The sequence below is a fragment of the Leptopilina heterotoma genome, unplaced genomic scaffold (assembly GCF_015476425.1).
Source record: "Leptopilina heterotoma isolate Lh14 unplaced genomic scaffold, ASM1547642v1 Lhet_180, whole genome shotgun sequence".
Lineage (NCBI taxonomy): Eukaryota > Metazoa > Arthropoda > Insecta > Hymenoptera > Figitidae > Leptopilina > Leptopilina heterotoma.
This window is the reverse complement of record NW_025110897.1, coordinates 705,720-718,453: the sequence shown is the minus strand read 5'-3', so window position 1 is coordinate 718,453 and position 12,734 is coordinate 705,720. Positions and strand designations below refer to the sequence as shown.

The following is a 12,734-nucleotide window of genomic DNA, read 5'->3' as shown; positions in this document are numbered from 1 at the left end:
CTCTTTCTCTTTCTCCAAAAAGAAATATCTGAACAAGTGGCGACATTCGACAAGTTACGGTACTACATATGTTATATCTTCGAACAAGTAGCATAATAGCATAATTTAAAATAAAGTCTTTTTCATTTTATATTTAAGAAGACAAATTTAATGTCAATAGAATCGTCAGAAATAATAGACTTTAAATATGTTGGTAAAAATTCATTAATTTTCATATTTTATTGCCTCTATTTTTTATATTGGTATCCTCATAAACGTGGGTCGATAGAACATGTAATACAATGGTTTAGAAAAATGACAGAATGTCACTTTGAAGTTTCTTGCATTCTTTTGGAAATTTTATACGAAGTTTCAAAAGGATTTAGTGTTTAGGATTTTTGAAAGTAAGTGTAGTGTGTACAATAATATTTATTGAAAAATATTACTAAACCTATATAAAAATAAATTTAATTGTATTTCATACTTTATGTTAATGACAGGTTGCAGGAATATTAGTTTTAGTAGTTGGAGGCTATATTACTAACGACGTTGTAAATTATGGATATTTCATGGAACAGAGAGTTATTGTTCCTCCAATTCTACTGGTTATTGCTGGAATAGTGGTCTTTATTGCTGCTTTTTGTGGTTGCTTTGGTGCTGTCAGAGAAAATTTCAGCATGCTAATGGTGGTAAGTTACGAATAATAATGCCTTGACATTAACCGGATATTCAGGATGTCTTATGAATGTCTTTAGGAAAACCATTAAACCGGGAAAATTAGAAAACGCTTAGGAAAGCCCATGTATGTCCATGCATATTGTACCGACATCTTAGGGATCCTATTTGCTGCATATGCCTTGGACATCCATAAAATATCCTAAAATATCTGTTGTTGTTAAGGTAAAATTTAAATTCCTGAAACAATATAACTTAGTACTTTTATTTAAAGAACCGGGATAAAACTATTAGCAGCGAAACTTGGCAGAAATTTGATTTTAAAGTATCTTAGGTTATTTATTTACAAATTACTATATTATAAATTCTATTTTATGTAATTTTTTTAGTTTTGTATCGGATTGTCAATGATATTCATACTAGAGTTGTCAGTAGGAGTTATTGCTTGGTCATACAGCAGTAACTTTTACGACATAATGAAAGAAAGATTCACCGAATCAATTAACGCTTACAACAGTAATGACAAAAAAGCATGGGATATTATTCAGCAGAAGGTAACTGTATTTTTCATATACATTCATTGGTTAATCAATTTAAAACATAATATAAATGTTAGAACACACACAATAACTTTGGTGGTAGAAATAAATAAAATAAACCGAGTTAAAGTAACGTAGTTTATTAAATATAAAGTGAAATTAAAATAATGATTCAAAGAGATATAGGGTCAGATGGGGTAAATAGAAACAAGGGGTAAATCGAAACAGTAGTTATTTCAGTTAAATAAAAAATTTTAAAAATAAATACGGCCTTACATCTTGAAGCTTATATCACCCCCAACAAGTTCTAAGTATTTTCCCATTTTCCGTTTGTCAATTAGCAGCAGTATATACAAAAATATTTTCAATTGCATAAAAGATTGAAAATCAAAGAAGACACACTTTCACTTTTTTGACTCGCATTTGGAAAAAAATAAACTAACAATTCATACTAAAATTTATAATTATCTCTTATTAATACTACAACAAAAATCAACTTTAATTTTTTCATTTTGCAAACTTTATTAAAAAATAGGAGACTATTTCTATTTACCCTTAAAAACTGAAAATTTGGGGTAAATAGAAACAGCAAAAATTTCAATAATATTTCTTATAATATAAATGAGAAAATTATTTCTATCATACTACAACACTATTTTCAGCATTATATATGAAAATGAAAGAGAATAGAAGAGAAAAAGAGAGAACAAACCTTTATTTGTGTAATGTGTTTCAATTTTTGTCATGGTTTATTTTTAAACTTAAGTAATGCATTATTATTTATTAGTTTGAATTATTTTATAAATAACACAATTTTTTATGTAATTCTTTTTGTCTTTTAACATTTCCATACTTAAAATTGATTTTTTCTAAAATTTTTTAAGAAATGAACTATTTCTATGTACCCCTAAATTTTTGCAAAGTTGAAAAATTTAGGGGTAAATAGAAACAGTTGATTATTGCGATTTAATGATACCTATATTTTTTTCTTCGCCATAAAATTGTTCCACGGAAGTGAAATAATAACTCAATATACAAAAAAAACCGAAAGTATTCCGATTTAAAAGAAAAAACTTATGTTATTGGTGAAACTTAGCAAATCTGTTTCTATTTACCCCAACTGACCCTATAGTATAAATGGTTTTGAAAACATGTGGCGCGACAAATATTCAATAGAAGAGTTTATAGCAAACAGTAATTTTACACCAGTGATAGCACGTCTATATATCTCACAATAATTATATCTTTCATTTAGATAATAACGTAAAATAGTATTTTCGATTATTAATTCGCTTTTACAAGACCCAACCGCTCGCACGAGCCCGTAATTCTTATATCTGTTCTTTCACTGATCTTTCTTTTAGATTCGTCACTCTCTCCTCTTATCCCTACTATTTTGAATATTCATAAAGTATCGCATTTGCGTATTTTGATTTCAATTTAGTTTCCTAACATAAACAATTTTATAAATAACAGCCCTGCAAATTTCAAAATTTTTTCTGTGAATAGAATCATAAATAGTGTTTTCGAACACATTTTAAAGCAAAATAGGAATCCGGGGTCAAAAACTTCCCATCACGTCACGTTTTCCACAAAAGTGGTTGAAACCTATAAAATAGTGTTTTTAGACATTTTTGAAAAAATCATTCAGCTCAACCGTATTGACTTGGTACAAGCTTCTCTGATATCAGAAACTAAAGAATTTTAAATGAACTCTATGACAAACTGATCGCATATGCCCTTAGAGTAGGAGGTGTGCTTTCGTCTAAAGGTGCAAGAAAAAAATGTAAACAGAACAAAAAGTTCATTAGGCTCAGTTGAAAGGCATGTGATTTATTCTTTAATCTCTGATATCAGCTAAGTTTGTATCATGTCTGTATTTAGCTGTACAATTGTTGAAGAATTTCAAAAAACTATATGTAGGGGTTTGAACCCCTTTTTCGAAAACGTGACATAATTTTATAGCACTTTCAAGTTAAAAAATACTTTTATTATCTTATGATTTTATATTTAATACGTAAATGAAAAACTAATGATTACATTTTTATGTAAAATTCCTAATAGTTGCAGTGTTGTGGAAAGTTTGACTTTAGAGACTGGTATGTAATAAAGGAATTTCGTGCAACAGAAACGTTGCCAGCGTCTTGTTGTACAGATCTTAAGTCAAATGAAGTTTGCAACAATCGGATCATTTCTAAAATTAATGACATAGGATGCTACAATGCCTTGGAAACGCGAATTCAAATTGAGTCAACAGTTCTTATTTGGATTGGAATCGGTGTCGCCATAGTCGAGGTAAAGTACACGTTATAATTAATATACGAGAGTAAAATTTCGTTAGAAAATTTTGAGTAAAGTTCCTCTTCTTAAAACTAATCAACGCTGTCAACTAGGAGAACCTAGTGTCGGTATCAATATCTGAGCTATAACCCATGTGAAAAGATTCCTAGGAAAGTTTCCACCAGAAACTTAAGAGATGCTTCCCTATAGCTTCCAGTAAAAGATAAATTTTTGGAAATTTAAAGATTTTTTTCAGTATTTCTTTAAATTTTGTTTATTTTTATGGATTAAGGAATTATTTTCCTTTATTCCAAAATATTGAGAAAATAAGCATTCTACTGGAAGCTTTCCTCGAGTTTCCGATAGAGGCTTATTCCCTTAAGGTTGCAATAGAACCTTAATCTCATTTAACGAACGTGTCGTTCGGACGAAAATCGTATAGGTAGTGGATTCTCTCCCTACTTGGTTATTATTCAACCAATAGATAGAGAACCTTATTCTTTGGATTGGAAAGAGAGGAAGTTTTATGAGGTATTTTAAATTGAACAAAAACAATTGGTTTTGTAGATAAATGTTAAGTATATTATATCCCAGAAATCCCTAATACATGAAATATCTAATTTCTGTCTTTTTGAATGAATGAGAGTGTAGTGTGTATAAAAAGAGTGGTATGCGTGTGGCGTGTCATAGAAATACGATACTCACAACTGGATAATTCTGTTCACGAGTTACTTTAATCCAATGTTTGTCTCCTTGGCCTTCGAAATATCTTCGTGTGTAAACTTGTCGCGAAAATTCGGGAAATACCAGATCTAGGATCACTAGATCGATATTTTCACTAGGAACTTTTTAGACGAGAACTATAAATTTACACAATTTAAGGACGCGAAAACTAACTGAATAAAGTTGTTTCAAAGATTTAGATATTTTTTTAAAATGATGAATTTATTCTTTTCTCTGACTTTGACTTTTTAACAGAATGCTTATTTTCTCTTTGATTATTTTTCTGTATTTTATTTTATTCACTTTATTACTTTACTTGATTTCTTTTTTTAGATTCTTTTAAGACAATTTTTTAGCTTCTTGACTCAATTTACGTATTCGATATATTTCTTTAACTCAACTTTATTTCTTTATTTAATTTGCACGATTACTTTAATTATTTACTTTCTATCTAAACTTTTATTCCTTTACTTTTTTCAAGAAAATCCCTTGCTCAGGGATGTTAACTTTAACAGATCTGCGCGATCCGAGTTCAGTGACTTGGGTGCACCACTCCTCATATTAGGCAATTCACATATTTTAATATTTCTTAATTATTTCCTCAAAAGCAAGGTTAATAATCTCTTTAAAATAGAAAAAGGATAAATCAAGAAATTTTGCAATTTGTTTAAGATTTCTACCCCTGAATTGTGTATTATTATAAAATATTGTTTTATTAATTTGGATATTTGTTTTTGACAATTTGTTCCAAAGAAACAAGATAAAAGAATGTTCCTTTTGTGAGTTTACAAAGAGTTATTTGTGTAAATGTTGATGTTTATTTAATACATGCAATTTCATTTATGATGTACAGAAAATTCAATCTATGTGTATTTAATTTAAGTAATGTGTAGAGTTTTGATTTAAGTATTTTAAAATATGTTTTAACGATTTATAAGTTACGGAGTTCGGCCGTAACAATATTGTTTGGATGCTGTAGAAATATCACTAGGATATATCTTTTGTTGGAAAGAAACTTCCAATAAAAATAAGTTACACTGTTACAGATATTGTGTCATTAATATACACTATATTTTTCAGCTTATTGGAATCAGTCTTTCTTGTCGATTTGCAACTTCTGTTAGAAGATCAGCCAGAGCATTGTTGAATATTTAAAGAATTTACTGCAACTCGGAGAAACTCAGTATTAAAATTTAAGGTTTTTTTCAAACATAAACTTCTTTGAATGTAAAACGACGTAAATAAATATATATATTTTTTATAACTTCATATCCTGCAATATATATTATAGGATATATAAAAGAATTTACCGCAACTCGAAAAACTCAGTATTTTAAGTTGTGGTTTATTTTAAATTTAACTCTTACGAATGTAAAATAGCGTGAATAAATACATATATTTTTATAACTTTAATAACATATATATTCAATGCGCTCTGAAGAAAGGTATCAACCCTCTAGGTAAAAAACATGTTTGTTTCAAAAACGTTGTTAAAACGATTTTAAAACGTTTCATATTCGCCAAATAATGTTCTAGAACATTATTACAACCTCCATGATCTTAAAATCGTCGGTAGTTTTCCAAATCTTAATTCTAAATATATTTAAAAAAGTTTTTGGGATGGACATGGGATTTTTCCCAGAGAGAAAAGATCTTAATTTAATCTGCATAATTAAAGTCATGCAACTAAGTTACTGTGCACGGTGCTTTTTAAACCGATTTAACTGAAAGGTTCTGGCACCTGGAATTTTCTTCATGATTTCGATTCTAGATCACAAGTACATCATTTTCCAACAAAAACGAAAATCTTCTGTGGAGCCGTTTTTAAGAAAAGTTGATTTAAAAATTCAAAACAACGAAAAGTCAGCTTTTCTTCAAGAAATATATATTTGAGAAAGAATATCATCAGAAAAAACTTGTAGATATTAAAAAAGTAATTTTTTATGGTTACTAATTCAGATTTTAAAAATGAAAAATGCTAGATCCAATATGGCTGACAAGTTTTTAAAATTTTTTGGATTTTTACTTTTCTTGGTATCTAGGGGTTTTCGGAGTCGCTGATTACAAATCAGAAATCAGCATTTAAGAATTCAAAATGGTAAATTCAATATGACGAACAAGTTCTTGAAAAATTTCCCGAATTCACACGAAACGTGATAATTGGGGGTTTCAAATTCCAAATTGCGAATCCAATATTGCAAACAAGTCATTAAGAACCCCAAAAAAACACACAGTAACAGGCTTCGTGTGAATTCGAAAGATTTTTTAAAAACTTGTTTGCAATATTGGATTCGCAATTTGGAATTCTGAAATCCTGACTTCAGAATCATTATATGAAATCACTAAAACCCCTGAGCAACAGGTTTCGTGTAAATTCGATAGATTTTTTAAGAACTTGCTTGTCATATTGGATCCTGCATTTTGAATTCTAAAATTCTGATTCGTAATCAGGGACTTAAAAAACTCCTGAGCAACATTTTTTGAGTTTTTTCGGATGTACCGTAACTTTAAACTACTGTAGATAAAAACTGTACATTTTACCCATTTTAAATCGTAATAAAACAATTTTCGAAAAAATGACCGCCATATTAGATTTTGAAATTCTGACTACAAATTTGAAATCAGCGACCCCGAAAACCCCTAGATTCCAAGTAAAGTGATAATCCAAAAAAATTAAAAAATTTGTCTGCCATATTGGATCCGACATTTTGCATTTTTAAAATCTGACACCAGATGCGTAATCAGCGACCTTAAAAAACGCCGACAAACAAGTTTGAAACGAATCTAATCAATTTTAAAAAATTTGTATGTTACCAAAATTATTACATAAAATCTAACATGTTTTTTGGTGTTAGAAAAAAATCTTGACATGAAGGAGCTAATCAGACTTCAGATTCGTGTTCAGCCTACCAAAATACATAGGGTTATCGTACTATGATTTTTTGCGCAGGATACTTTTTTTGGGGTTGTGTTATATTTTATATTATGTTATATTTATACATGTTTACATAATTATAAATTACATAATATGTTACATAATATATAACTGTATTGTAACATTTTCCTAGATTATAAAATGTTACATTTCATTATTATTAAAAACTGTGCGAAAATAAAATTCTTAAAGCAAGTTGTTTCATTTTAACTAGTTTTTAATAAAGAAAAACTGAAAGCACATGCAAAAGGTTAGTTTTCTTCGTCTCTGACGTAAACTATTATAATTTTATAGGTATAGGACATTGGTAATCATATAAAAATTGCTCTTTAATGTATACAAGTTTTTTCTGATAATATTCTTTCTGAAATGTGTATCTGAATTTTCGTTATTTTGAATTTTTAAATCAACTTTTCTTAAAAACGGCTCCACAGAAGATTTTCGTTTTTGTTGGAAAATGATGTACTTGTGATCTAGAATCGAAATCAAGAAGAAAATTTCAGGTGCCAGAACCTTTCAGTTAAATCGGTTTAAAAAGCACCGTGTGTGGGTTTATGAATAGAATTCACTTCTTACTCGGTTTTAAGATACTTTGCTTTAAAAAGAGAGAAATTATGTGATTGTTTAAAAGGCGCAAATAAGTGACTCAACGCCTCCAGTTCATACGTGAAAGAATTAGAAAAATAATTTTGAATGAGATAATTAATCAAAAAATAATTTAATTTAAAGGTCGCACTAACATGCGAAAAATAATCATTTTATCTGATATCTTCAGTAAGCATTGTTTTGCACCCGATTTTGAACAAGAATTATCTTACTGTCATTTTAATAACCATTCTATGCACGAGAGGCGTCAAAATACAACCTATGAAAACATAATCAGTTTTAGTGGATTTGTATTTTCTGTTTCTCTCAAAGACAGTTCTAAATTTGAAACTCTGAACGACATTTCTGTTAACTTATATGGTCTTGTTAATAGAGGGAAAAAGATTATTGATTCACCTCTTCGTCTTTCATATCAGAAAAATGTTATCTACGTCAATATTTTTCGAATTCAAAATTATTACATAGTTAAAGAAAATGAAATACCTCTCCATCTCTCTTAACTACGATGATGTTTATAGAAAATAATTATCAATACCTGGTTGTTTATATTTATCTAAGCAAAGAAATACATTTGTGGTTAGATGTTTCAAAAACATTATTTAACGACTTCAATTATGATTATATTTTGAATAAGTAAGACGTGCAAAAATGTAAACTACTCTACACTGACACCGACACCTTAATTTATCCAAACATTTGATCAGTGGTGGATCCAGGGAGGGGTCATGACCCCCCTGGGGCGAAAAATTTACATAAAAAAAGGTCAGCTAATTATGGTCGTTGCTCGCCGAATCTATAAATGACCCCCCCCCCTGGATAAATTCTGGATCCGCCACTGCATTTGATAATCTAATTACCCTGTTAATAACGTGTACAACCATCCGCAAGCGAACAAAAAGACACTACGTTTCACGTAACATAAGTGCTCTGAAAAAAAGGAACAGAATTTTTTTGCTTGCGGAGCAAAATGTATAGCGTCCATGTTGATAATCAACTTTTTAATTTGGTCCAATCTTCACATGGTTTAAATTTTAAAACAAATGAAAATTGCACTAAGTCCTTATTATGACAAAAGATTTCTGGTGATCGCATCGGTAGCACTGACTCTCTTGCATTGGGAGACTGCAAAATTGCAGAACCTATGAAAGACGATCAACCATTTTAAAAACAAAGAAAAATATTTTTGAGAGTATTGGTTATTTTTAATAAAAAATTTGTAAATACATTTTGTTTTCTTTATTTAAAATATCCATAACCTAGATACATTCCCTAAACCTACTTTAACAATAATTTAGAGTATATGTTTAACTCGTTTAACTTCTTGTTACAATATTATAAGTATTGGTACTATAAATAATAATATTTATGTCTAGTAAATATTTACTTAGCACAAATAAATAAAAACAAATAAGTTTAATTACAACCAAACGAGTGTTAGCGAGTGTAGCTAGTCTTAATAAATTCCAATAATTTTTTAACATTTTTCTTTAATATAATTTCTAATAGATGAAAAAGTGACAATTTTTAAAACCTCATACATTTTATATGCTTTTTTTACAATAAATATTAAAAATATTTTTGTTTAGTGATTCTAATACCTTTAAAATCATTCTTGCAAACAAAATATTATAATTTTTTAAAATTATTTCACGACCACTTATTTAGTCGAATGTATAATGGAATGACTCATTTATTATTGCAATTTTCATTCAAATTAAAAAAATCTATAGAAGGAAATCTATAGAATATATTAGACCTATAGGGAATACAACATTTTTAAAATATTTTTTTTAACGTGCCAAAAATTGAGTGGTGGGAACTGAATAAAAATTTGTATAATAAATTGTAATTGATAGAAAAAACAAGAATGCAAATACAAAAATATCCATCTAAACTTGTTATCCTGCATGTTTCAAGTCTTTTTACAGCAATACTTAGCAATGACGTTCTGCATAAAATTCGGACAGTTTTATATCACTTAATTACAAATTTTCAGGCAGTTTATAGACCCGGAGAAAATATTTCTATTGATGAATCTTTATTTCTCTGGAAAGGTAGTCTAAAAATTCAAGCAGTTCAACAGAAATAAGAGATTTCGATTTGGAATAAAACTGTATGTGCCGTACCATGTTTTAAAGATTTTCATTTAAAAAATATAAATCCTGCAATGACATTGACCCCTTAAAAATGTTAAAACAAAAATTGCTTTATTTATCATTGTTAAACTTTGATCCATAAAAAATATTAAACTAACAAAAATTTTATTTTAAAAAACGAAACAGATTAAATTTAAAAAACCAAAAAAAATAAAGAAGTGTAAAATTCGACCGCATAGGTAGTATATTTACCAGCTGACTGCGGGGGTAAAATTTTGTGTTTATTATCACTCAAAAAGTTTTTTGTAAGCAGCAATCATAAAAACACGCGAGTAAGAATTTTGAAACAATTTTGAGTTTTATGACATTTTTTAAAAAATTTATTCGTTATATTAGATCCGACATTTCGAACTTTTAAAAACTGACATTGAATTCATAATCAGCGACCCTGAAAACCCCTGAGTAACGATTTAACGATTTTCAGGTGAATTCGATGAATTTTTGAAAATCATACGAATTACTAACTTACAAACGAATTCTGTTGCAAGACACCACACGAAATCCTGTAGGAATTGAGAAATTAAGTGATTTAATAAGCAAAATAAAAATTATAAGAAGTACACAATAATATACATTTATATGAAAATCGAAAATAGTTACAAACAAAGTGCTTCCTCACGAGAAAGTAAAATTAATTATTTTATTATCTAATAATTTGCATTGTTATTTATTTAAATTGTCAATATGTTTACAATAAAATTTCGATTTCAAGGATGTAGCGGGTATTTCTCAAAGAGAGTAGGGAATACACATAAAAGAAAAAGAGAATGTTAAAATACTCAGTATGAATCAAAGAAACGAGATGATGCTTATAAGAATAATATCTATCTGTTTCATTATTCTCGCCATCGGCCTTGCTCGTAAGTAAGATGTTACAATAGAAATTTTTTGTTCTTGACTTTGTACTAAACTTGAAAAATATATGATTTTAAAACGATAATTTAATAACCTTATAAACTATTGTGGAATTAGTTTTTAATTAGAAATTTTTGTGTTTGGTGCTTAAACATTTTACTTCCTTAAAGATATTTATTTTTAAAATTTGCACTAGCTGTACTCATCTTCAATCGGTAAAATATTGACGTTTTCTAAATTTTCAAGTTTTATAACTACATTTAATACCAAGTGATTTTGTAAACAAGATAGTTTTCTAAAAAAAATTTGAACTGTTATTTAGCAAATTTCAATTAAACGTACACTAGTGACGCAAATTGTGAAAATGCACATATTTAAATATAAATAATCATAAGATGTAAAGTTAATTATCAATCCTCCAAGTCAAAGTGTTAAAAATATAAACTTACGTATAAATGTGTAAAAGTCGAAGTATAAAAAATTGTTTATTTTCTAAAATGAATTGGAAAATATTTTTTTAAAGAAAATAAAATCTTAAAATTTTTAAAAAATAGGTCATAAATCAAAAATATAATTTCTAAAATAATTTACATTTTCTTAATACTTTTTAATTTATTGAAAAAATAATTTTGCATGTAACTTAATTATCTGATAGTTAATATTTGTTATCATTTGTTTAACAGATGGATTACCTCTTCAAAATTTACCAAACATTCCGGGCTATATTCCTGTGTACATTAGATATGATGAACAACCTTTAATAGAAATAAACCCAAACTTAGCTGAAGCTTTTCATGAAGAACAGAATTTTTTTCAGGTAAATATTTTCAATTTTGTAAATGTTTCTAACTTTAGATATTTTTTAACTTCAAGTATTTTCAAGTTGCAATTATATATGTATTTAAATGTATTAATGCCTTTAAACTTTATATCTCTTAAAAAATAGTTTAAACTCAAACTATTAAGTTTGAAACGTTTTAAGTTAATCCCTTCCAACAACTTTTAACTTACTTTTTGCACTCACTATTAGTATTGTTCCATACCTTTAACATACTCTATCCTATCACCTTATGTAATAAGAATAATTTAAAAATTTATGTTTTAGGGACCATCTGCGAAGTAATCATGAATTTGAAGGAACTGGACTTATTATTAGGAACTAAAGATAAAGGAAAATTAAATTAAACTGACAACTTCTAAAAAATAAAAAAATGATTTTATCTTATTTTGTAAGATTATTAATTGCTGACCACGGTCGTTTATAAATTCAAAAAGTAGTAATAAATTTGACACTTTAAAGCCCATATTGCATCTACTAAAAATATAAACTTATAAAAAACAATTTTTTAGAAAAAGTTTTCCAATTGTCAATCATCAATTATAATTACAAATAAGAAAAGAAAACACATCTGAACTCATAACAACAACCACAAAAATGGGAAAAAGTGATATTTTTTTAAACATTTTGTTACGTCAAAATAATAATCACTTTAAATGCTATCCACTTTCTTCGCTTTAAATTATTGTCAGATGAATTTAATTTAAAATGAGAATAAATCAATCAGCAACCCCAAAGACCCCCAAGTAACAAGTTTTAAGGGAATTCGATCAATTTAAAAAAATTCATTTGCCATATTGGATCCGACATTTTGAATTTTTAATATCTAACTTCATATTCGTAATCAGCGACCCCAGAAACCCACGAGTAACAATTTTCAATTGAATTTGAGGAATTTTAAAAAATAAATCCGCCATTTTGAATTTTTTAAAATTGACAAATACAAAGTATATTATAATGGTAGGTAATAAAACAAACGAATACATTTGGACAAGTTGTTTTTAATATAAAAAAATTCTCCTACGTTTTGAAATCAATACGATTTTCTCTTCAGGTGGTTCAATAAATAAAAAGTTTTACATTACATATCGAAAGAATTATTAAAATTTATCCAAACATTGGAATTTAGCTTTTGGAGTTAGTAATAT

General features: G+C 27.8%; 1 protein-coding gene across 1 annotated transcript; it reads left to right on the top strand.

Moving 5' to 3' along the window:
• The first annotated feature begins 10,631 nt into the window (after positions 1-10,631).
• Positions 10,632-12,052, top strand: LOC122500016. The gene is made up of 3 exons (XM_043608690.1): positions 10,632-10,753; positions 11,432-11,565; positions 11,854-12,052. Exons 1-3 carry the CDS (start codon positions 10,678-10,680, stop codon positions 11,869-11,871), a joined length of 228 nt encoding a protein of 75 aa, XP_043464625.1. The 5' UTR covers positions 10,632-10,677; the 3' UTR covers positions 11,872-12,052.
• Positions 12,053-12,734: the final 682 nt, after the last annotated feature.

Bases quoted from the DNA above. Each gene is read 5' to 3' on its own strand.
- LOC122500016 (XM_043608690.1), top strand. From the start codon at position 10,678: ATGAATCAAAGAAACGAGATGATGCTTATAAGAATAATATCTATCTGT. The intron at 10,754-11,431 runs GTAAGTAAGATG...TTTGTTTAACAG, and splicing joins TCTCGCCATCGGCCTTGCTC to ATGGATTACCTCTTCAAAAT.